The sequence below is a fragment of the Nerophis lumbriciformis genome, linkage group LG09, assembly GCF_033978685.3.
Source record: "Nerophis lumbriciformis linkage group LG09, RoL_Nlum_v2.1, whole genome shotgun sequence".
Lineage (NCBI taxonomy): Eukaryota > Metazoa > Chordata > Actinopteri > Syngnathiformes > Syngnathidae > Nerophis > Nerophis lumbriciformis.
Window position 1 is genome coordinate 10,610,001 of NC_084556.2, and position 27,500 is coordinate 10,637,500.

The 27,500-nt window shown below is 39.4% G+C and overlaps 1 protein-coding gene across 1 annotated transcript; it reads right to left on the reverse strand.

Moving 5' to 3' along the window:
• Window positions 1-330: 330 nt before the first annotated feature.
• On the reverse strand, window positions 331-25,890 carry LOC133607747 (alpha-1A adrenergic receptor-like). The gene is made up of 5 exons (XM_061962670.2): window positions 25,337-25,890; window positions 11,941-12,192; window positions 9,342-9,735; window positions 6,340-6,461; window positions 331-1,168 (listed from the first exon to the last, which is right to left on the reverse strand). Exons 1-5 carry the CDS (start codon window positions 25,667-25,669, stop codon window positions 890-892), a joined length of 1,380 nt encoding a protein of 459 aa, XP_061818654.2. The 5' UTR covers window positions 25,670-25,890; the 3' UTR covers window positions 331-889.
• Between the last annotated feature and the right edge of the window lie 1,610 nt (window positions 25,891-27,500).

The window sequence follows — 27,500 nt, forward strand, 5'->3', positions numbered from 1 at the left end:
TAGCTCTCTGTGATGTGTCTGTATAAGCGCCGATAATAACAATATCGCTAATACTTGGTTATTATTTCGGTCATGACAATGTAAATGGAGTATTGTTGGAGGTTTATTTAGAGGGATTTATGGGCGCAATAGGTGGCTGCATTGTTAGCCACCTTGTACTTGCCATATTTTACAACTTAGAATGCATAAAAAAAAAAGAAAAAAAAAAGTGTTCTTGTCTTACATAGCGATTGTGAATGATAGGCACAATTTTTTAAAAGTGCAGTTCCCGTTTAAGCTATTACAAGTAGCCTTATAAGAATAACAACTTAAAAAAATACATACTTAGTGTTTATTATGAGAGGTTTGTATTGACAGGACAAATATAGAGCATTTTTCACAAAACCACAGGTTAAATAATGTATGATGTTAAGTGAGGCCTAGAATGTCCATTTTAATAAGCTTAAAAAAAACGAAAACAATGATCAATGAATAAAATGGTATGTGCATATGTTACTCATCATTGCTAATAGTGAATTTGTCTTTGAGTTAAGCAATTCTTACATAAATACATCTCACTACGTTCAAGTGAGTCAAATCCTTTAATAAATGTTGACTAATTCAATATCAAACATTAATATTTCACAGTGTTTAAGACAACCCAAAGTAGATATGCATGTTATTGCTGCCACCAGATATCCAGTAGCCCTTTCTAATCCAACAACGGGAACATATTCTTTACACATCCTTGAGTTCAAGGAAGTGTCATTTAATAAATAGGATCATCTTAAAATACAACCACCTTTCCATATGACGTCATCACAGGTGAACAGCAACCGCTGTCAGTCTTCAGAAAGTCTATTTTACAAATATTGTCTTGTTTTACACACAAACAGTTGTTGCTCTGCGCTTACTGCCTTGCACACTCCAGTCTTGCCCGGCTTCCTCGGTGAGCGGGGGAGGCCGGGCCGGCAGGCAGGAGGTTGTGGGCGGCGTTAGAGGACCAGGGCGGCGGGCGGAGTTTGGGTGCGACGCAGCGTGGGCTGTGGCTGACGGAGGAGAGCGTATGCCGGCTTCCGTTCAGGAAAGATGTGGAGTTGTTGGAGCCCTGCTGGCACCGATAGTTGTAGTAAGCTTGCCAGCCCTGGCGCTTTCGCTTCCAGCGGCAGCGGAGGATCCGGATGAAGGCCTGAAGGGCAAAACAGGGCAGTCATTTTGTAGGGTCTATTTCCAAGTGTTGCCACTATCCTCAGTTCACTCCAGTCTGTGATTAACCGGATAACAATGCATAGTTTGTATCTTTTCGAGAGTATTCCAGGTAGGAGGTTCAACAAACTCTGAACCTGAAGTATGGGTGGATTTACCTTAGAATGGGAAACTCTGAGTTTTGGGTTCTAGAAAAGCTGATCTGAATTAGTTAAATCAATCCTGAGTATGTTGACTCTGAGTTAGACCACATCAAAAAGACAATCAATGGAGCGTTGATTCTACGATTCACCATGGCAACTGAGTACAGAAAAGACTGTCTTTCTTTACCGAGCTGAAACTGCGTGTTTATGGTGAGTATGAACACCTTTTTTTCTAGAAAGAAAAGTAATACAATAAAATGATATTGGACTGAAGTCAATGCAAACATAATATTTACCGTATTTTCCGCACTATTAGCCGCACCTAAAAACCACAAATTTACTCAAAAGCTGACAGTGCGGCTTTTAACCCGGTGCGCTTTATATATGGATTAATATTAAGATTCATTTTCATAAAGTTTCGGTCTCGCAACTACGGTAAACAGCCGCCATCTTTTTTCCCCGTAGAAGAGGAAGTGCTTCTTCTTCTACGCAAGCAACCGCCAAGGTAAGCACCCGCCCCCATAGAACAGGAAGCGCTTCTTCTTCTACTGTAAGCAACCACCCGCCCGCGTAGAAGAAGAAAAAGAGCGCGGATATTACCGTACGTTTCATTTCCTTTGTGTGTTTACATCTGTAAAGACCACAAAATGGCTCCTACTAAGCGACAGGGATCCGGTTCATGAAAAGACGCAATCTCTCCATCCGCACACGGATTACTATTTCACAGCAACTGCCTAAAGACTTTCAAGAAAAGCTGGCTACTTTCCGTGCATATTGTAAAAACAAGATAGCTGAAAAAAAGATCCTGCCAGAGAACATTATCAACATGGACGAGGTTCCACTGACTTTTGATATTCCTGTGAACCGCACTGTGGATACAACGGGAGCACGTACGGTGAATATTCGCACCACAGGGAATGAGAAGTCATCCTTCACTGTGGTTCTAGCTTGCCATGCTAATGGCCAGAAACTTCCACCCATGGTGATATTCAAAAGGAAGACCTTGCCAAAAGAGACCTTTCCAGCCGGCGTCATCATAAAAGCTAACTCGAAGGGATGGATGAAGAAAAGATGAGCGAGTGGTTAAGGTAAGTTTAAGTTTACGCGAAGAGGCCGGGTGGCTTTTTTCACGCAGCTCCGTCCATGTTGATATACGATTCCATGCGCGCCCACATCACGCTGGTTTTAATATATTATTAAAGTTTGACTGACCTATTTGACTGTTTTTTTGACATTCCTTTAGCGCAGTTAGATGCGGCTTACAACACGGGGCGGCTTATAGGTGGACAAAGTTTTGAAATATGCCGTTCATTGAAGGCGTGGCTTATAACCCAGGGCGCCTTATGGTGCGGAAAATACGGTAATCCTATTTTCAAAGTAGCCCACAGGTAAAGGAATTACATGAAATGAAATATAATTCTAATTTAGGTTTAATAACAAACTTAATTATATTCATACTTGCCAACCCTCCCGGATTTTCCGGGAGACTCCCGAAATTCAGCGCCTCTCCCGAAAACCTCCCGGGGAAAAATTTTCTCCCGAAAATCTCCCGAAATTCATGCGGACCTGAGTGACGTGTCGACAGCCTGTTTTCACGTCCGCTTTCCCACAATATAAACAGCGTGCCTGCCCAATCACGTAATAACTGTAGAATGATCGAGGGCGAGTTCTTGGTTTCTTATGTGGGTTTATTGTTAGGCAGTTTCATTAACGTCCTCCCAACGTGGTAACAACACACAACAACAGCAGTCACGTTTTCGTCTACCGTAAAGCAGTTCGTCTGCCGTAAACAGCAATGTTGTGACACTCTTAAACAGGACAATACTGCCATCTACTGTACATGCATATGTGACAATAACATCTACGGCTTTTAGAGAGTGCAGTGCACAACTGCGCACACAACAAGGAGACAAAGCAGAATGCACCATCAGAGAGGGTGTTCAGCATGGTTAGAAAAATAGTGACAGAGAATAGAACATGGATGGACAATTCAACCCTTAACTCAACAATGAGTAGATGAGTGTTATGTGTGTATACGTATAAATAAATGAACACTAAAGTTCAAGTATTTCTCTTATATATATATATATATATATATATATATATATATATATATATATATATATATATATATATATATATATATATATATATATATGAAATACTTGACTTGGGGAATTCTAGCTGTAAATATACTCCTCCTCTCTTAACCACGCCCCCCCCGCCCCACCCCTGACCATGCCCTCCCCCCCCCCCCCACCTCCCAAAATCGGAGGTCTCAAGGTTGGCAAGTATGATTATATTTGACATGTAAAGTCAATACAAATACAAAGTATATATCAGTTTTCTGACCAGGCACTTTTTGTTAGACCAATAAACTTGTCATAAATATTATCTCTTAAAATGTAAGGTATACTTTTTGAAATCAGAATACCGTATTTTTCAGACTATAAGTCGCAGTGTTTTTCATAGTTTGGCCGGGGGTGCGACTTATACTCAGGAGCGACTTATGTGTGAAATTATTAACACATTACCGTAAAATATCAAATAATATTATTTAGCTCATTCACCTAAGAGACTAGACGTATAAGATTTCATGGGATTTAGCGATTAGGAGTGACAGATTGTTTGGTAAACATATAGCTTGTTCTATATGTTATAGTTATTTGAATGACTCTTACCATAATATGTTACGTTAACATACCAGGCACGTTCTCAGTTGGTTATTTATGCCACATATAACGTACACTTATTCAGCCTGTTGTTCACTATTCTTTATTTATTTTAAATTGCGTTTCAAATGTCTATTCTTGGTGTTTGCTTTTATCAAATAAATTTCCCCCAAAAATGCGACTTATACTCCAGTGCGACTTATACTCCGAAAAATACGGTATTTCAAATGTCAGCACTTGTTGGCAGGTTATTTTGCTTATTGTGATTAATATTGCTTGGCTTTTACTGACGTCACACCCGGCTCACGTCCCGGCCATTAAAGGGGAACTTCTGGAATGTTGCCTACAGTTCACCAACATTATGAAAGACATGACGACGGATGGATTTGTTTTAATGTATTCTAACTTGTAAATAAACGTTAATAAAAGTCCGCTTACAGCGGAGACAATGGGAGGTTCTCTATTTCGCCCATAAAATCCAATAAATAACCATTCAAAAACCAACAACAATACTCCATTTACATTTCGTGACTTGAATATTAACCAAGTATTAGTGATATTGTTATTATAAGCGCTAACGCAGACTAACTATTTATAGCAGCGCCGTGATCACTACAATGTGTCCCTATGTTTCTATCATAAAGTGGGCTGCTGCTTTCTCGCTCCCTAGAAGTTTATTGTAGATCATAGTCTGAGGAGGTAGTCCGAGAAGTTGGGACACTTTGACAGCCATTTAGGGCCCGGACGGGCGAGAACGACACAAAAAGACGCTTGGTCCTCGCCGGCTATATTTGTTCAAATTGTGAAAAGGATTCACATTTCTTCAGAGTTCTTGAGTTCTCTTTGTTAAATGTTTTTTTTTTTTTTTAATCAATGTATTATTAACTATTTAAAATTTACTAACAATATATTTTTCCTCACAGTCTTTTATAATGATAGTATATATAACCAATTATGACCTCAAAATCCTCTCCCGGATTTTTTTTTTTTTTTTTTTTTTAATAAAGAAATACAATCATGTGTGCTTACGGACTATATCCCTGCAGACTGTATTGATATACATTGATATATAGTGTATATATTGTGTTTTTATGTTGATTTAATAAAAATAAAAAAACTTTTTTTTTACCTTGTGCGGCCCGGTACCAATCGGTCCGCGGACCGGTACCGGGCCGCACAAGGGAAGAAAAAAATATATATATATATATATTTTTTCCTTGTGCGGCCCAGTACCAATCGGTGGTTGGGGACCACTAGTGTACACTGCATCCAAACTTTAAGTGTAATACAATTGTTCACCTTCCCGGGGCGCTGGTCTTATTGGAGCCTCAGAGGCGAGTAAGAACAAAGGTACTTAAAGGGGTAATATTATGATTTTTTTTCTACAGTTAAAACCCTTGTCGTTAAAAAAATTGTGTAATGGTGGTACTTTGATCCAAATTTTCCATATATTTTGTTTTAGAGACCGTCTTTTTGCCACTTTCTGACTGCGCCTTTTTGTGGGCGGTCGGTCTTATTTAGCCCTCCTCCTGGCCAAGCCGCCTTTGACCGTGTCTTCACCCTGTCTGCCATGTTGTAGTTTTTAGCACTTAATATCTGTCTACTGACAGATATTAGTTAGAAATATACACTACTTTTTACTAGAAATAGCAACAGCGCAGGATCCATGTGCATGTACGAGGAGGTCTGCCACACAACAAGAAGATAGAGGAAAAAAAAAGCTTGATTGGACTCTTTGGATTAAAACTGAATACAATTGGTGAACTCACACAGAGCTCTTTGGGTAAACCTCTACCATATATGGAGATACCTGCTAATGTAACTAGAGCCAAAAACATCGCTTAAGTCTCAAATTCCTAACGGCTCGTTTGGAGCAAGTTTGAAAGAGGGCCAGGTTGTTTTATAAATGTCTCTGCCATGTCTCCATGGTATGATTTCATTTTTTTTCACTTAAGCCCCTGGGAGAATAAGACCTTAGTGATAAAACTCAATGCTCAACGTGCGTAAATGTTTTTGCGAAAAACTAAATCGTACAAAAAGTGGGGAGTACAAATACCGAGGTAAATATTAATATAAATACAAAATATAGAATGGCCCCTGCCTTTTTTTGATTTTTTAGTATTAAATTAAAATTAAATTACCAATGATTGTCGCACACACACTAGGTGTGGCGAAATTATTCTCTGCATTTGACCCATCAGTATGCGGCCATAGGAAGAAGAGGTCTAAAGTCTTGATACAGTCGGGCTAATGTTTTAAGGTAATACAACTCTTCAAGTATCCCCAGTTGCCTGACCTGTGCTTCCAGTGTTCATCCTATAATTCCCATTGCATTGTACCTGTTTAAACTCGCGGCTGTAGCAGGGGTAAATGATGGGGTTCAGGCAGCTGTTGAAGTATCCCAGCCAGAAAATGACCTTAAAGAAGGTTTTGGGAGGACGCAGATTTCTGTTGAAAGAGCCTAAACACAGAAGGGAAGAACAAAATAAGTTGGTTAGAATAATGTGTAAGTGAGATGATAAGTGTTTGTTTGCATTAGTAAATCAAAATGTGCTGCAGGAAAGAGTGCTGGCCACCGAGGGGCAGCATTCGCTTTTCATTTTTAACCACTGGCTGTTATTGTGTGGACATCTAAGCCGCCTGTGACCCCAGGTGAGGCAGGTGATCTTTGTGTTCTCGTGGGATTTTCGTGGATCTGTCGGGGGATTGTGTGGGATCGAGATTTGTATTTGTCCTAGATAACAGATCTCCTGCGAGATGTATTAATCCCTCCGACATGGACTTGTAAGGCCATCCTGTATCATCCCCTGCTATCTCTGACTATATATGAAGCGTGAAACCAGACAATAAGACCATCGTGTGCCATCTTCCCATGATGCATCACTGTCATCCATCCTCCCAGTTTGGCCATACTTTTGCTCTTTTTTTCCATGCAGCATGGATCTATTTTAGCTGTCTTGTCCTCCATGTAAACACCATGAGTGACCAGGCTCCTCAAGGGGGCTCATTGTGCTATTGCTTATATTTACATGACGCCACGTCCAGCTCACGTCTGGCTCATTGAATATGCGTGGTGGTCAAGCCAGCGTCTGTTCTCAATTCTACTGAACACCATTTATTCTTTCTCGAAGGCTGTGCGAACTGTTCAAATCGGGAAAAGGATAAACGTTTCTTCAGAGTTCCTCGAGAGGTAATCAAGAAAGTCGGAAGAGTGCAAGGTTTTACGAAAGACGATGAGAAAAGTGTCACGCACTGCAGTCCAAGGGAGCCAAGTTGAACAGGGCACGAGTTTGCAGTGATCACTTTTTTAAAGGTTTGTTTGATATACTGAACCTTTAAGGTTTAGTATTTCCCATTTAATTATTATCTTGATAATGTTTGTATTTTAATTTTTAACAAACAGAAACCAGAAAGTCAGGGTCAATGATACATGGTCAGGAAAGGTACTTCTACGTGTCCCCTCGTTTATTTTGTCAGGCGGTGTCTTATAATACCAATGTCCCTGATCCAGCCACACACAAAGTAGTTGTAGCTTTTCCAAGTTTTCATCTGTTTTTTTCATGTAGAATGACATCTCGAGCACAAGATAGTTCTATATGTCTGGGAATTCCACCGACGGATAATCCTTAATATGACAGAACACATCTTTTTTTAATAAAGTATAGAGATCTATTCAATTGGATAGTTTAATTATTTGCTCATATCTGCTTTTTGCAGGAAGATCTACAGTATGCCCCTTGCATCCTCAAAGAGTTTGCGCACTGCTTGCTTGGTTGACCACCGCTGTTTTTCACTTCCGGAAGAAGTCACAAGTCGGAATACAAGCAATAGTATGATGCTAACAGCATTAGTATCACGGAGGATACACTTTTCCTAGGTCACTTTAAGTCATAAAAGCGGCCATGCAGAATCCTGCCTTTTATGCTTCTTTTTTAATAGCGGAAACTTTCAAGTGTGTTTTTTTTTTATTGAGCCTGAAGTGCAGTTTCATGACTTGGCAGAAAAGCCATGACTCAGCACTTCAACTGCAGAGGTCAGATCACAGCTAAAGCTCCTGCACAGATCGGTGGAACGTTATAAAAACAATAATCTAACCTCCTATTTGTCACGGTGAGATTGACTAAGTTTTGACATGAGTGATCTGTTTGGACAATTTAGTGTCTTGTAACTTAAAATATGTTTTGTAAGATAGCACACATAAAATCTGCACGACTAAATTGGATTTTTTTGTTGTCACAAAACTCTTTCAAGGCACAGTATTTTGGGGGGAATCTGATAGGGGTGCCAAAATAAAATAAATTCACATCTAGATTGTGATTTAGATTTTTAACGATTTTAAATCGATTTATAATTTCCGTTAATCGATTACAAAAATATTTTAAAATATTTATTTTGCAAAAAATATATATATACTTTATATTTTTTGGTTTTCTTTTTTTTTTAGTAATGGAAATCTTAAAGGGGAACTGCACTTTTTTGGAATTTTGCCTATCGTTCACAATCCTTATGAGAGACAAAAAGACAAACATTACATTTTTTTTGCATTCTAATTTGTAATAATCTGCTTGTTCTAGGTGGCTAGTAATAATAGCTAGCAAGTCCTTAGCTGTCTGGTGGAGTAACTAGTGCTTTCCTATCGCCGGAGATGACATGTTGTCTGTGCAGTAGAGTCGACTGCTAAAATTAGCCGCTAGCGTTAGCAGCTAATTTGCTAGTCATTCTTTGCGTCATCATTTTGAGAAAAAAAAATCAAGTTCAATTGTTTTTAATGTTTTTTTTTTACACTTTTGTGTCAGTAATTTTTACAAATGAGATGCTAATGATATGATAAAGGTTAACTTGTTTTTAAACTTGTAAGGCAGTTATGTGTTAAGGCAGAATGTAGAAAGTTACTCAAAATTGCCTGCGATGCAAAAGCTCAAATTTAAGCGAGGCTAAACGAGTAAAGCCGATGTCAGCAAGATGTCTTTATTCTTAATACGCTCTTTGTATGTTACACCAAATATTATTGTGTTTACGGTATTTTGCATAATTCTGAACAACTCCGATTTTAGTACTTAAAATAAGCCAATTGGGCTAACATGGTTAAAAAACGTTTGTTAGTCCAGAATAACAATTGTTGCATTCTGATAAAAGATTGCTTGTTTGTCAGTTATTGCAGTGTGCACACTTAATAAAGATTATAATAACGGAACGGAATACATTTTTAATATTTTCTGGTGTAAAAATATGTTTCAAAATCCAAACATGATTATACAACAGTAATCCTCGCATGTTGTAATGTTAAACTCCATGTGTTAGAACTGATTAGATAAAAATAAGATGAGAGGTAAGCACATACTGATAGGAAGAGCCAAGAAGAACGGCAACCAGCACAAGATGAACATCCCCACCACCACGCCGAGCGTCTTGGCCGCCTTCTTCTCCCGCGAGAACTTGAGCAGCTTGACGGTCAGCGTGCTGCGGCCGGCCGACGAGGCCCCTCCTCCGCCTTTAGAGGTGGCGCACAGGTCCTGGATCTGCTGGTTCCTGCAGTGGATCCTGAGGGTGAGCTCATTGGAGTCCTGCTGACGCTCCTTCATCACGCCCGCCTCCAGGTTCTTGGTGGTGCGCTTGGCCACCACGTAGACACGGCAGTACATGGCCAGGATGACGGCCAGAGGGATGTAGAAGGAGCCCAGTGAGGAGAAGAGGGCGTAGAACGGCTCCTCTGTGATCACACACACTGTGTCGTCCTGCAGGTCGGATGGATAGAAGTTAGAGTCTAATCTGCGGGTTTTTGTAATACAGCGGCACCTCAATTTAAGAGTGCTTTGAAAGAAGAGCTGTCTCTCGGATAATTGCTGTGCTTTAAGTTGCAAGCAAAAATTGGAGTTACAAGCATCCCTCGCAAAACATATGGTCTAACTCGCTTGTATTAGCTTGTATCTAAAAAACTAAACAAAGCAAAAACTTTGTTTTCCATTCACAGCAAGGAAGAAAGTGAGTGTGAAGGACAGTGCTGAGAAGAAAAAGCTGATGATATTCATAGAATTAAAGAAAATAATCATCAAAAAGTTGACTGATCATGTCGCCAACTTGGCAAAGCCATTCGAGCGTAGCACTGCTAGTCTGCACCATACTAAAGCAGAATGAGTCTAACGCCAGCCAAGAATGTTAAAACAATAGCCAAATGGCGGACATTCATCCATGAAATTATTGATAAACTGCTGATGGTGTGTTTGACAGAAACATAGCTGGAAGGAGAGGCTTTAGAAGTCCACTGTCCGAAGTAAATGCTGTACATTGTTATTACATTATTTTTTTTAAACTACTGTAGTTGTTAGTAGTGCATTCTATTGTAGTGTGCTCATAAAATATTTATTATCTAAACGTTTTTAGTTTTATTTAAAGGCAATTTGTGCTGTTTTGTGGGGGGCCAAGCACCAATTTCAATTAATTTTGAGGACAATTAATTGAGATACAAGTGATTTGAGTTAAGCTCGTAAATTGGAGGTACTACTGTTTATACATGCCAGTACCATGAGTTTTTGTGCAATATGTGCCCATACCATGTCAATATGTGATGTATATGACTAAGTTTGCGTCCTGGTGAGGAACCCAATTCCTAATTTGAGTTGAAAAAGTTTGAAAACCCTGACCTACAACGTGGGAAATTATAAAAATCTGTGTTGGCCCTGCGATGAGGTGGCGACTTGTCCAGGGTGTACCCCGCCTTCCGCCCGATTGTAGCTGAGATAGGCTCCAGCGCCCCCGCGACCCCAAAGGGAATAAGCGGTAGAAAATGGATGGATGGATGGATTTTGAAACAATTGTTTATTTTCCTTAAAGCAGGGGTGTCAAACTAATTTTAGATCGGGGGCCACATGGAGAAAAATCTACTCACAAGTGGGACAGACTGGTAAAACCACGGCACAATAACTTAAAAATCAAGACAACTTCAGACTGTTTTCTTTGTTTAAAAATAGAACAAGCACATTCAGAAATTGTACAAATCATAATGTTGTTGTTGGGGGTTTTTTTTACACTTACATGTTGCGTTTAATAGTATTTTATATTTATTTGTCGTTATTTATATTTTCTGAATAAATTATGTGATAATGTTCATCAGTCAACTCCATCCATCCATCCATTTTCTACCGCTTATTCCCTTTTGGGGTCGCGGGGGGCGCTGGAGCCTATCTCAGCTACAACCGGGCGGAAGGCGGGGTACACCCTGGACAAGTCGCCACCTCATCGCAGGGCCAACACAGATAGACAGACAACATTCACACTCACATCCACACACTAGGGCCAATTTAGTGTTGCCAATCAACCTATCCCCAGGTGCATGTACTCATTGGTGTTAATTTTCTATCAAAAAAATTATATGAAAATCAAATTACAGTATGGTATTTAGATCGTTTTCCTCGACTGGTGTACTCACATCATGTGGTTTGTTTTGTACATATGTAGCATCATCTACAAAGATACAAAGAATTGCTATTGCGACATCCAGTGGACACATTTAAAACAGCTGTTCATTTCATTCCAAAATTTCAGGTTCATTTTTATACTTAGCAAACTCATCCCGCGGGCCGGATAAAAACCTGTTCGCGGGCCTGATCCGGCCCTCGGGCCGTACGTTTGACACACCTGCCTTAAAGCGTAAATAAAGTTCCTTTAAAATGTGGGGTCTTTTCAGAGTTCATTATAAAATCGCTGCAGTAAGAAAACCTATTTAAACTATGGACCCAGGAGGGATTTGACGGTGGTGAAGTTTGGACACAGTTGACAGCTTTTAATTCACTTTATGGCATGTTAAGGCCAACAAAGCTTTGTTGTTGTTCCAGTGATACGGGCTAGTAGAAACATCTATTCAGGTCACACCAGTCTTTTGGATTAATTGAATCACCTTAATAATAACGTGTTTTCATTGTTGCATGGTGGGAACCTCTTACCTGCGAAGGTGGCTGCTTCCATCCCAGCAGGGGACCGATGGAGATGACGATAGCTAGGATCCACACGGCCAACATGGCGAGCAGCGCCCGTTTTTCAGTCACGATCACCGGGTACTGCAGCGGGTATCGAACACCGATGTAGCGGTCGATGGAGATTGCACACAGAGACATGATGGACGCCGTACAGCACAGGACGTCCACCGCCGCCCAAATGTCACAAAAGATCCGGCCAAAGACCCAGTAATCCAGAACCTGCAAACATGGACTCTCTGTTAGCCAACGGTGGTTCGGTTTCAAGTGGGAGCTTCAGGTGAGTGTAAACGAGCTTTTCTTATTATTTTCAAACATGTTACGAATTGGAAACTGAATGTATATTGTTGCTTCATGTCAATTTCAATGTTTGTTTAGGTTTTTATGTGTCAAAATAACAGACAACAAGCCAATTACAGAAGAAGTGCTCTAATAAACTAGCAAATTCAATCGAGCTAAACTGGAAATGCACGCCGAGACTTCCGGAAGTGATATCTACATAGTTCCGTATTAAGTTTTACAATTAAAGTTTTTAAACCATCCATCCATCCATTTTCTACCGCTTATTCCCTTTGGGGTCGCGGGGGGCGCTGGAGCCTATCTCAGCTACAATCGGGCGGAAGGCGGGGTACACCCTGGACAAGTCGCCACCTCATCGCAGGGCCAACACAGATAGACAGACAACATTCACACTCACATTCACACACTAGGGCCAATTTAGTGTTGCCAATCAACTTATCCCCAGGTGCATGTCTTTGGAGGTGGGAGGAAGCCGGAGTACCCGGAGGGAACCCACGCAGTCACGGGGAGAACATGCAAACTCCCATAGATTATTATATATATATATATATATATATATATATATATATATATATATAATTTTTTTTTTAGGACAAACATGACACAAACCTTCCCAATTGTTAGAAAGCCCACTGTTTAAAAATGTTTGTGTGTATGCTTCACTGATGAGAGTATTTGGTGAATATCGTTTTGTCCTACTAATTTCGGCGGTTCTTGAACTCACCATAGTGTGGAGTGAGTGTGACGCAACAGTTTGTTTACATGTAAAATATTCCACTTCTTCTTTGTCTCATTTTGTCCACCAAACCTTTCATGCTGTGCGTGAATGCACAAAGGTGCGCTTTGTTGATGTTATTGACTTGTTGGAGTGCCAATCAGGCATATTTGGTCAGTGCATGACTCCAAGCTAATCAATGCTAACATGCTATTTAGGCTAGCTGTATGTACATATTGCATCATTATGCCTCATTTGTAGGTATATTTGAGCTGATTTAATATCCTTTACTTTTATCCTCTTTGTATATAATTTAGTTTTGCATGGCTCATGACACATTATCTGTATGTAATATTGGCTGCATTTCATATAGTTGTTTGTGTGCAATGTTGTTCCAGACCACAGCAAACATTACCTAGCTTGCCAAAGATTGTAATAAATCTAAAAAGAAGACAGCCTGCCGTTTCTATTAATGTGGACACACATCTAAAGTTTAGGCCATTAAAAAGCCAGTCATTTCCAGGAGTTATCTCACTTTCTACAAACCCCGTTTCCAAATGAGTTGGGAAATTGTGTTAGATGTAAATATAAACGGAATACAATGATTTGCAAATCCTTTCCAACCCATATTCAATTGAATGCACTACAAAGACAAGATATTTGATGTTCAAACTCATAAACTTTTTTTTTTTTTTGCAAATAATAATTAACTTAGAATTTCATGGCTGCAACACGTGCCAAAGTAGTTGGGAAAGGGCATGTTCACCACTGTGTTACATCCCCTTTTCTTTTAACAACACTCAATAAACGATTGGGAACTGAGAAAACTAATTGTTGAAGCTTTGAAAGTGGAATTCTTTCCCATTCTTGTTTTGTGTAGAGCTTCAATCGTTCAACAGTCCGGGGTCTCCGCTGTCGTATTTTACGCTTCATAATGCGCCACACATTTTCAATGGGAGACAGGTCTGGACTGTAGGCGGGCCAGGAAAGTACTCTTTTTTTACGAAGCCACGCTGTTGTAACCGTGCTAAATGTGGCTTGGAATTGTCTTACTGAAATAAGCAGGGGCGTCAATGAAAAAGACGGCACTTAGATGGCAGCATATGTTGTTCCAAAACCTGTATGTACCTTTCAGCATTAATGGTGCCTTCGCAGATGTGTAAGTTACCCATGTCTTGGGCACTAATGCACCCCCATACCATCACGGATGCTGGCTTTTGAACTTTGCGTCGATAACAGTCTGGATGGTTCGCTTCCCCTTTGGTCCGGATGACACGATGTCGAATATTTCTAAAAACAATTTGAAATGTAGACTCGTCAGACCACAGAACACTTTTCCACTTTGCATCAGTCCATCTTAGATGATCTCGGGCCCAGAGAAGCCGGCGGCGTTTCTGGATGTTGTTGATAAATGGCTTTTGCTTTGCATGGAAGAGCTTTAACTTGCACTTACAGATGTAGCGACAAACTGTATTTAGTGACAGTGGTTTTCTGAAGTGTTCCTGAGTCCATGTGGTGATATCCTTTAGAGATTGATGTCGGTTTTTGATACAGTGCCGTCTGAGAGATCGTTGGTCACGGTCATTCAATTTTGGTTTCCGGCCATGCCGCTTACTTGGAGTGATTTCTCCAGATTCTCTGAACCTTTTGATGATTACTATGGACCGTAGATGTTGAAATCCTTACATTTCTTGCAATTGCACTTTGAGAAATGTTGTTCTTAAACTGTTTGACTATTTGCTCACGCAGTTGTGGACAAAGGGGTGTACCTCACCCCATCCATTCTTGTGAAAGACTGAGTATTTTTTGGGAAGCTGTTTTTATACCCAATCATGGCACCCACCTGTTCCCAATTAGCCTGCACACCTGTTGGATGTTCCAAATAAGTGTTTGATGAGCATTCCTCAACTTTATCAGTATTTATTGCCATCGTTCCCAACTTCTTTGTCACGTGTTGCAGGCATCAAATTCTAAAGTTAATGATTATTTGCAAAAAAAAAAAATGTTTATCAGTTTGAACATCAAATATGTTGTCTTTGTAGCATATTCAACTGAATATGGGTTGAAAATGATTTGCAAATCATTGTATTTCGTTTATATTTACATCTAACACAATTTCCCAACTCATATGGAAACGGGGTTTGTAAGTAGCTTCTGATTTACTAATGGTTTCTAAAGTTGTAAAAATGTGTAAAATAAATATTGAATTTCAACATTTCTGTCAACGAAGATTTGCTTAAGCCTGCGACACATAGTCATTTTGATAGTAGGCTATTATAACTAATATAGACATTTACATCATGTGTTGTCTTCATTATAACACTTATATACAGCTTTTTATTTTTTGCGGCTCAAGACAGATTTTTTTTTTTTTTGGTCCAATATGGCTCTTTCAATATTTTAGGTTGCCGACCCTTGAGCTAAGATAAATATCTATTAGCATGCAGGGGCTTATTTAGAGCAATGAAATACCATGCATTGATTGCATGAATTTTCATGTGATTCACTTTCGTGTCAAGTAAAAGCGTGTTCTATCATTACAAGGGCTGTCAAAGTTAACGCATAAGGCATTTGTGCAATTTTTGTGACGCAAGATTATTGTTCTGGTCTGTAATTCTTAATTACAGAATGTTTAGCAGGTTGAATATTAAATTGTACAAATAAATAGAGAAGGCTAAAGCAAACATCACTTTTTGGGGAATTTTTCCTATCGTTCACAATTATTATGAAAGACATGACGAAGGAGGGATTTTTAAAATTTGTATGCATTTTAACTTGTAAATAAACGTAAATAATAGTCCGCTTACAGTGGAGCCAATAAGAGGTCTTCAATAAATAAATAACCATTCGAAACCGCCAACAATACTCAATTTACATTTCGTGATTTGAATATTAAGCAAGTATTAGTGATTTTGTTATTATAAGCTCTGACGCAGACAAACTATTTATAGTGGCGCCGTGATCACTACCGTGTGTCCCAATGTTTACATCATCGAGTGGTCTGCTGCTTTCTCGCCTCCTTGCTCCCTGGAAGTTTATTATAGATCATAAATCATGCCTGTCACCTGGACAACACAAAGTCGTTTTTTTTGCGAGGATTATTAGACATTCTTCATCTAAATATGAATATATGAACATCGTAATGACAGCAGACATTGCACAGTAAGTGATGTTTTATTCTGTTGGCTCTCATGAAGTCTGCAGTGAGTAATAATCAGTGATGAAGAAAAAAAAAAAGCAAACGTGATGCGTTTTTCAAATTAATGCGGCGTGTATGCTTAAAACTATCAAAATACATAAATATTAGATATTATTATGTATGTGCATATCACTACATTACATATTTACTTACATTATGTATATAAAACCTCAATGGAGGTGTTTGGATGTTTTTTTGAGGGCTATATAGGCGGAATTGCGCGGCTCCCATAGGCTCTATAGTAAGCAAACTGTGATCGCATCCATCCATCCATCCATGTAATGTACAAAATATCAAGAGCATTTATTTAGGTAGAAATATCACGGATTACCTTACTATACATCTTTGACAATCAAACCATGATTGTGACAATTCACATTGTGTTAATAATGCGCGAAACTGGTATCTAAACATGGTCGAGCTCCTCCTCTGAATGCAAGTGCTCCTAAACCAGGAATACAAATTCTGTATTTCTACAAATTACAAAATCTGGCAAGATACCAATGCCCTGCAGGTTGGTTTTTTTAAATTGTCATTAAAAGCAGTGTTGAGCTGTTTAAAAAAACATTTAATTAAAGCAAACCAATTATCCAGTCACGGTATTAAAAACTTGAAAATTATATTAATTTTATACTAATTGCCTTAGCTTGTTGCAGTGCAGGATAAAAGAGCAATGAGGTGCAGAGTGTTTGCATTTACAAAAGAAGGTGCAGATATAAATAGATGACTGTACAGATAAATACATTGCACTTTTGCATATGCATCCACATGTATGGATGTACGTTATATTGTCCTTATAGTCCAGCGAGTTAATTCGTTTTTTGGGGAAATTGAGGGGATTATTCTGATGCGTTCAAGAGTCTTATGGCCTGAGGGAAGAAGCTGTTACAGAACCTGGAGGTTGTGCTACGGAGGCTGCGGAACCTCTTTGCAGAGTCCAGCAGTGAAAACAGTTCTTGGTGGGGGTGGGATGGAGTTAATGTTTTACTTAATGTAATAATAAAACTGCATTTAAAAAGGTCATAAACAGTTTTTTCTCTAGCTATGAAAATATTCAATGTATAATTGTTAAATTATCACATTAATTGCAATGAATTTATCACAGTCATATTCAGCAGGTTAGGTTAATCTAATTCTTAATCTGTAATGTTGTTGTCTCTGTATGCCATCCAGCTGCCTTGACATCTGCTTGAGCTTGACTGAGAGCAAAAAGAGTGCCACCATGCAGCACAACGATAATTTGTAGCCACGGCAAAAAGGAGGTCTCACTCTGTCATGAGACTAATGTTAGTGGCTTTAAATAGTGGGGATATTTACATCCAACAACATAACAACAAATATATAGTGGTGTAGGTAAAACATGCTAACAATGTGTTTGATGCGTTTGCTTTGTTTATTTTGTATTATCTGAAGCAGGGTTAGAGCAACAAGTTCAACATTTAATAATTATTACCGTATTTTTCGGAGTATAAGTCGCACCGGAGTATAAGTCGCAAAGGCCGAAAATGCATAATAAAGAAGGAAAAAAACATATAAGTCGCACTGGAGTATAATTTTTTGGGGAAATTTATTTGATAAAAGCCAACACCAAGAATAGACATTTGAAAAGCAATTTAAAATAAATCAAGAATAGTGAACAACAGGCTGAATAAGTGTACGTTATATGAGGCATAAATAACCAACTGAGAACGTTATTTATTATTATTAGCCTTTATTTAACCAGGTAAAATCCCATTGAGATCAAAGATCTCTTTTCCAAGGGAGACCTGGCCAAGAGGGCAGCAGCAAGGTTACATTAAAAACAGTAAACAAATACATAAAACATCACATTTACAACATTAAAACTTGCTCACATGACACATGTGCATACAGACAAGGTAGACTGCAATCCTTTCACAGAAGCTTTAAACTCATTCAACGTAACTAGGGTTTGAAGTTTAATGTTCGATTGTGCCTGGTATGTTAACGTAACATATTATGGTAAGAGTCATTCAAATAACTATAACATAGAACATGCTATACGTTTACCAAACAATCTGTCACTCCTAATCGCTAAATCCCATGAAATCTTATACGTCTAGTCTCTTAGGTGAATGAGCTAAATAATATTATTTGATATTTTACGGTAATGTGTTAATAATTTCACACATAAGTCGCTCCTGAGTATAAGTCGCACCCCCGGCCAAACTATGAAAAAAACTGCGACTTATAGTCTGAAAAATACGGTACTCAGAAAAGTGTTCTTACTGTTTTTTTTAATGTATTCAGCACTTTACATAGACGTGATTTTTTTTTAGTAAATAAAACCAAGTCTGTTAAAAACAAATTACTTTATGAAGCTACTCGTTTTTGGTTTGTTCTGATGCCGTTTTTGGTATGTAATGCATTTAAATTGAAATCCTCAAATTGAGGGCTTTTCTCACCATTTTTAGGTGAGATTTAAAACGATGATAATTTCATTAATTGATCATAATTAATCAATCGTTCTTTTTTTAATTTAAATCGCTTGACCACACTAATTATAATCAATAATTCCTACTTTGCGGAAATTCAATCAGGCCTTTGTGTCAGTTGTTGTTATTTTTGTGTTTTATTGCAATGCTAACATTTGCCGAAATGATTCTCCGACATAGTTTTGGAGCATACAGTATATCACTAACATACAGTACAGTACCTCACAAAAGAGAGTACGCCCTTCATATACGTTTGCCGATATTTGATCATACATTTTCTTGGGACAACAGTGTTGTATAACAGTGTATATTTACTCTCCCATCAAAATATCCCAACAGACAGCCATGAATTCTTGGTAACAAAAGTGAGTACAGTATGCATGATAATGTCCAAACTGGGCCCAATTAGGCATTTGACTCATTAGTGGTTTAAGATGTTGTGTGTGTTAAATGTGATATCATTACTCTCACACTATTTGGTCACAAAAGTTCAATCTAAAGCAATTAACTTTCTGAGGATCAAAAAAAAATTACAGTTGCTCTAGATAAAGTTGTTGTCAACTATAAGAAACTTTCCAACACCCTTAGACTGAGCTGCAGGGTGGCCAAGACCATAATGCAATTTTCCAGGGCACAGGCTATGCTCCACTACTACATTGAGTGAACGTGCTCAACGTTATATCCAGAGGTTGTGTTTGGAAAATAGACAAACTATTGCTACTATGAGTGTGAAGTGTTGGTGGCTCACTCTGTCAGTGCTCAGAGCATACGCAGCACAAATCAGTATTGGTCTGCATGGTTCTTGTCACAGACGGAAGCGTTTGCTGAAGACAAGCACAGTAAGGACATGGAATGTTTGAATCATGTCCTGTGGTCTGATGAGACCAACATAAACGTATTTGGTTCCGATAGTGTCAAGCGTGTGAGGAGTACACAAACAAGCGCGTCCTCCCGACAGTCACGCATGTCATGGTCCGGGGCTTCACGAATGCTGCCGGGACTATAGGATCAATAGTTCATTGAGAGAAATTTCTTGAGAGAAATGTCTTGAATGTCAACTTGTACTAATGTGAAATACTGAAGCAGAGCATGAGCGTGGTGTCATTTATTCAGCGTTGTACCGTGGAAATATATAATTTTGCAGACATGTGAGGGGTGTACTAACTTGTGTGAGGGACTAACTTTCTCGAAACAACTGTATGACATTACACCAAGGATATAAAGAAATATAACGAAAAATTCCATATCACAGTTATCGTGACTAGAATTGAATTGAATTGAAGTATTTATTTCAAACCTGCACAGTACAACAACACATTTTTTTTTTTTACATTTTGGCCGAGACATTTATGCAATGCTTGAAAAGGGGTTGGATAAAGCAAATTCTTATAATATCCCAACCCCTCTCTTTCATTCCACATTTAACATAAACAATATCGGACATCTCTACTAGATATTCTAACAAGTTGGTACACTTTGACAGCCATTTAGGGCACTAAATGGCGACAACGACACGAAAAAATGATTGCTCCCCCCCCTCCGTTTTTTTGCGAGGATTATTAGACATTCTTCATCTAAATATGAATATATGAACATCGTAATGACAGCAGACATTGCACAGTAAGTGATTATTTATTTTGTTTGTTGGCTCTCATGAAGTCTGCAGTGAGTAATAATCAGTGATGAAGAAAAAAAAAAGCAAACGTTGTGATGCGTTTTTTTAATTAATGCGGCGTGTATGCTTAAAACTCGAAATAAACAATACTATTGTATTGTTTTTGTTTGTCTCATACAAACAAAAACAAGAAAAGCTCCTGTACACTAACAATACAATAGTACCACTGTTAGTATGAGACAAGACAAGACGAGACAAAACACACACACACACACACACACACACACACACACACACACACACACACACACACACACACACACACACACACAGGCCCAAACACTCGCCGACCATACACCTCTCTCCCATCGCTCTGTGCTGAGGGCATCACTCTCTTTCCTCCTCGTACTTCTTCAGTACTTATTTTTTAAATAGTCTTTTAAATTGAATCATGTTAGAACACGTTTTTAACTCATCCCCTAAGTTGTTCCACAGAGTGACTCCACGCGCTGAAATGCACATTGATTTTAAAGTTGTTCTAAATTTACGCAAATATAATTTGTTGTTTCCTCTTAGACTGTAACTATGGTGAGCATCTCTATCCTGGAATAGGTTCTGTATATTGGATGGTAGAGAGTTTTGGGATGCCCTAAACATAATTTGAGCAGTTTCAAAATTGATCACATCGTGCAGTTTAAGTTGCTTTAACTCCATGAATAGTGGATTTGAATGATGTCTGTAGTGAACATTAGACACAGTCCTAATGGACTTTTTCTGTCGAGCGACTAAAGGCTGTAAATGGGATTTATAACAATTTCCCCAGACTTCAACACAATTACAACGGCTATCGTTATTATCGCGGTATTGTTGAATGTGCTCAAAAAGTACTTTTACACACTACTTTTATACACACACATCTTTTGACCAATTTTTATTTTCATTTTAAATAACTAAAATAAATAGACACACTGTTAGAAAACCCACTATTTTGCATGTTTTGTGTTTCTTATGCTTCACTGATAGTGTTTTAGTCTGAATGGCTAAGCTTTTGTTTTAAAATATAGTTTGTACTGTAAGTTTTGTTTAAATGAAAAGTGTGTAACAACTACAATCTATTAATATTATTTATTATTTCTACGGGGTGTTGTGGCATCCAACTCTGTTCAGCGGTCCTTGAACACACCGTAAAAACACCCCCGACTCGTATTCCTCTGTGTATAGAACGATCACTCTGTTGTAAGAGAGCACAGCTTGTAGTTTCAATCTGTACAAGTGAATATTGCTCAGACAGCAATGTGTTTGTATACGTTTGGATTGGGGTATGTTGTTTATTAATGAGGAAAGACATTCATGTCTCTTGTTTTCATGTTAGCATTGGTTAGCGCCAGTCAGTCCGTGAGTTTATCAAAGTGCAGTTTAGATCATTTGAACTGAAAATGGTAATACTAACCGTCGTTTATCGCCACATCCCTACATCAAAAACTAATTTGACATTTATGCTACACTTGTAAAATCAAATAAGATCCCATGCCAGCGTTGAATCAAAACCTACTTCCATTACAATGTAATTGTTCTGCATTGGGGTTGTCGACTGTCAGAAAGACTGAAATGTAACAATATGTTTTAAGGTTGCAACGAGTAATTGATTGAGTTGATTAGAAAAAAGCTTGAATTTATATTTTGCTGCTTTGATTCATCGTTAAATGAGTGCAACTAATACAAAATTGATCAAATTCCGACTGCAAGGAGTGCCCAAAACTTTTAATAAGTGGACGTATTTTTATCGTTGGTCACTGCAATAGAGTGGTGGTCCCCAACCACCGGTCCGGGGTCCGATACCAGTCCGTAAAGCATTTGCTACCAGGCCGCACAGCAACATTAACTAACATCAACTAAACTTTCGCCTGTCCCACTAGACCCACCAATAAGCTTGTTTATAGATGTATAATAAACTCCTGATAGGAAGTCACCATTTGTTATATGTTAGTTTTATCTTTGTTGCATGGGACAATGCACATTAATGAACATATAAAATGTTGATGTCCCAGATTGTAGCAAAGGGCTAGTTTCCATTTGCTGCCCCCCCCCATGTTGATGGTACTATCTACAAAGTGGTCCATAAAAGGTTCAGTTAGACAGCACCAACATCAGACATAAACAGTACAATAAAATATACAGACTCAGATATAATAATACAAATAAAATAAAATGGATACTCATATAAAACAGTAGGTTGCTGCAATATCTCAGCTCAGGGCAGATGGCATATCAGGAATGAAGTGACCATAGTAGTTAAAGTGCATGTGGCGGATGGAAAAGTCCCACATCCTACATCTCCCTTGGCCTAGTAAGTTGAAGTGCTATTATTGCACATACTGTAGCCCTATTCTACAAGTAGTTAGCATTAACAGATGTGTTTATGCATGAAAGAGTGCGCCAAAAAGCATACATAAGTGTATCTATATATGAAATTTTGCACAAAATATGAATACATAACTTTTAGAATACAAATGGAAATCCATAGAAATAGAAATCCATTGGAAAGAGACCCAGTAGCTACTGGCAAGTACTGTTTATCTAGTTTTATTATATATATTTGATATTGTCCTGGACAATAACGAATCACGTATAACGCATCAGATATGTCTTTGGAGAGCTTTTTTGCAAAGGCAAAAAGGCCAGGCCTCCCATTAATTTGGCGTTATGGTGAGATGTACTTTTCACGCACTTATTTTTACTTTATATCTGCCACACATGAAAATAATACCTACATTAAACTGGTCCCTGGTGCATAAAAGGTTGGGGATTCCTGCAATAGAGCACACATGAGAGCAATGGCGGGTGGGTGCCATGATCTGAACTGTTTTTTTTTTAATGCATTTATTTTTTATTAATGCACACATGTTAAAAGTGCAATTTCAATGTTTAAAAAAGAATTAAATTCTGGCAAGCAGAATTTTTTTTAAATTTCAACTCTTTTCTGTAAAATACAGATTGACGCTATAAAGTGAGTTTTATCCCATTACTCGATTAATCAAACAAACTAATCGATTACTAAAATATTCGAAAGATGCGGCCCTAATACCGTATGTTTATCGTTTAGGTCAGGGGTGTCAAACGTACGGCCCGTGGCTCAGATCAGGCCCGCGAACAGATTTCATGCGAGATTAGTTTGCTAAGTATAAAATTGTTTAATGAGAGAAACTGCTGATCTAAATGTGTCCACTGGGTGTCGCAATAAAAACTCTGTTGGGCAAGCAATCGCTTGATACCGGGGCCAAGCAAGAGGTAGCAGGAAAGTGCATATAGCTATGATAACGCGTGGCTGTGGCTCCTCCCCTTCGAATAAATGAAACCCAAAACTTGCAGTTTTAGGTCTTCTGCTTCGAACACATTGTTCTTTGGCACTAGATGTCTGTGTCAAAAATGAGAAAAGTGAGTGTAACTCAACCATCTCCAACAGTTTCTACCTCCGTGTGTGTAGTTTGTAGAGTTAGCACAGGGTTAACACCTGGAAGTTTGTTATTTACTTTGTTCAATCCCAGATAGGCTGTGACTTCATGTTTATTGGCTGTGTAGATACACTGAGACAAAGTTTAAGTTTGTTGTGTTTTTCAAACCGGACAATTTTTTTTACTTCGGAATTTGAAGTGTTTTGTCAAAAGGATTATTTGCGATTTGTACATTTTCAGAATGCGCTTGTTGAATTTTTGGCCAAAGTAAAACAAAACAAAACAATCTGAAGTCGTCTTTGTTTTTAAGTTATCATGCAGTGATTTTACCAGTCCCGGCCCACCTGGGAATAGATTTTCCTCCATGTGGCCCCTGAGCTAAAATGAGTTTGACACCCGTGTTTTAGATTGTTGTTGTGGTGCACTGCATTTCACTGAGAGCTGTTTCTATTGTTGTGTCCATAAAATGGTCAAGAAAACTACAATTGTAGCTAAAACTCTATGTTTTCAATTATATATTTTAGTGCCATAGCTCAGTGGTTTTCAACCACTGTGCCCCGGCACACTAGTGTGCCATGATATATTGTCTAGTGTGCCGTGGGAAATTATGCAACTTCACCTAATTGGTCCCAAACATTTTTTTTGCAAATCAATAATTAAAATCTGCAAATAATGTGTTGTTGCTTAGTGTCTGTGCTGTGTAGAGCTCGGCAGGGTAACCATGTAATACTCCATGTCAGTAGGTGGCAGCAGGTCGTTAATTGCTTTGTAAAAGTCGGAATGTGTCGGGTTGGACGAGGATGGTTTGTTGTGATCCCAATATGCAGACCACAGCGGGAGACAGCGTGCAGGTAAAAAAGTATGTAATGCTTAAACCAAAGATGAACAAAAGGAAAAGGAAAAGGCAATGAAACAAGTAAAACTGAACTGGCTACAAAGTAAACAGAAACAGAATGCTGGACGACAGCAAAAACTTACGGCGTCCACAAAGTACGTCCGTACATGACATGCCAAGCAACAATGTCCACACAAAGCAGGTGCAGGGAATAGAGCTCAAAAGGAAGACATGAAACTGCTACAGGAAAACAGGAAGGGCCACCAAAATAACAGCGCAAGACAATAACTAAAACACTACACACAGGAAAACACCAACAAACTCAGAATAAGGCACGACGACCTAGGGGAGTTTCTTTTTTTTTTTTACGTTGGGGCGGTATAGCTCGGTTGGTAGAGCGACCGTGCCAGCAACTTGAGGGTTGCAGGTTCAATACCCGCTTCCGCCATCCTAGTCGCTGCTGTTGTGTCCTTGTGCAAGACACTCTACCCACCTGCTCCCAGTGCCACCCACACTGGTTTAAATGTAACTTCGATATTGGGTTTCACTATGTAAAGCGCTTTGAGTCACAAGAGAAAAACGCTATATAAATATAATTCACTTCACGTTTTCTGCTGGTGGTGTGCCTCTGGATTTTTTTATGGAAAAAACGTGCCTTGCCACAGCTAACCTTAAGCTTCAAACTATTTTTTTCAGTATTATTTGTGTTTTTCTCAATTAAGAGCTCCCTTTTAAGTGTTTGTTATGATAATAAATGTTTGTTTTTTTCCCCTCCAAACTTATCAGCCATGACTTACCTCCAGAGTGGCGGACACAGGCAGTACGGTGGTGCTGAGCAGCAGGTCGGCGATGGCCAGGTTGATGATGAAGTAGTTGGTGGGAATCCGCAGGTGTCGGTTGCACACCACCGACAGGATAACCAGCAGGTTGCCCACTATAGCGAACGTGATGAATGAGGCCAGCACCATGCCCACCGGCACCGCCCGGCTCAGGTCCAGCGGGGCGGCGCTGTGTTTTCCGCGGTACGGGGACGAGTCGGTGCAGTTCGAGGTAGAGTTGGAATCCGGGTGAGACGCCTGCTGCATTCCGGCGAGAGAATCCGCCGTGGAGCCGTTTGTCCACAGGCTCATGGTGCATTGAGCCCCGCCCGGCCGGTCAGTAAAAATGTCCAAATCTAACAACAACAAAAAAGTGTGCCAAGTGCGTTACACTTGTGAAACAGAACGCATTGGGAAATCGTGTTATATTCCCCTTAAAAATATTAGTAGAAAGTCGACATCTCCACTTATTTTGGCGTTATATCCTTTCAAGTGTGCGAAAGAGGCGCTCATGTGAGTGGTTCGCTGATTATACTGCGCAAGCAAGTGGATGTTCCTGTCTCTTTCTCCGAACAATCAGTCAACCTGCTGGCCGGCTATTGGAGCTCCTCCTCGGCCCAAACTGCTCATTCACTGGCGGGTCACTGAGCCTTGTGTCCTTTTATGGTCCAAAGTGTTTTAATGTGGGAAAGTTCCCGAAAAAAGATCGGTGGGGGGGGGGGGGGGGGACAAGACTGAGAGACAACCTGCAGCATCCTTCTCTCTAGTGTGCAAGTTTGCATTAACCCTTTTTGCTTGCACAATCTACGTTGGGCATTGTGTAATGTGTCGACTCGTCATCCAGCTGCAAATCACACGTCTCCATTATAATTGCTCATTAAAAAAAATGGCAATAGAAAAAAATGTGTTCCAAAGACCAAAGTCAAACCGTGACCATGTTAAACATGTTCTTAACCGTACTGCAGTGGTGTTCAAAGTGCGGTCGGGGGACTAATTTCGGCCCACAGCATGTTTTTTTTTATTGGCCCTCCGCAGATCCATCCATCCATCCATTTTCTACCGCTTATTCCCTTTGGGGTCGCGGGGGGCCCTGGAGCCTATCTCAGCTACAATCGGGCGGAAGGCGGGGTACACCCTGGACAAGTCGCCACCTCATCGCAGGGCCAACACAGATAGACAGACAACATTTACACTCACATTCACACACTAGGGCCAATTTAGTGTTGCCAATCAACCTATCCCCAGGTGCATGTCTTTGGAGGTGGGAGGAAGCCGGAGTACCCGGAGGGAACACACGCAGTCACGGGGAGAACATGCAAACTCCACACAGAAAGATCCCGAGCCTGGGATTGAACCCAAGACTACTCTGGACCTTCGTATTGTGAGGCAGACGCACTAACCCCTCTTACACCGTGCTGCCCCCTCCGCAGATCGTAAAAATTAAATAGATTAATCATTATCGAGATGTTATTAGTAATGCCGTCAAACGGTAATTTTTTACAATCATGATTAATCGCAAGTATTACTATTAGGATAGACTCACTTGCATGATTTAAATTGACTTAAAGGAGCCATAGAAAGTCTGTGAGTGTGTCACATCCAGGTTGCCAGTTACGCGCCGTCCTCTTCGTCTGGCTACTGCCACTGGTAAAGTTACTAAACATGTCAGACCTTAGTAAATCTAAAAGGTGTCGTTACGATTCTCAACTTATTCATAACAAAGCCAGGAACAAAACAAGGATTTGTATCGGGGATGCCTTTGAAAGATGGAGACGATTGAAGGCGGAGAAGATTTTTTCATCTGACGCCAAACTTGCTCATTTCCTCCTTGATTGGTAAGTCAGGCATTTAAGTTTTCTTATTACTTGTAATAAATGGAAGTGGACATTTCGTATGTAAACTATATTGTCCAATACAGTCTATGATCTTGTCTAACAAAGCTAGTATGTTCATGCAACGAATGCGTAGTGTGATGGTGCTTAGCTCCTAGTGTACCGTAATGCTTAGCATGCTCGCACGGTCAATGACACATCGACATATAGGGTAACGGGAGAAATATATGCTCGTTAGCCTGTATGTCGATGTGTATTCGAACGGACAGGGCAAAATATATTTTTTACAAATAAAACCAATGTGGTTATGA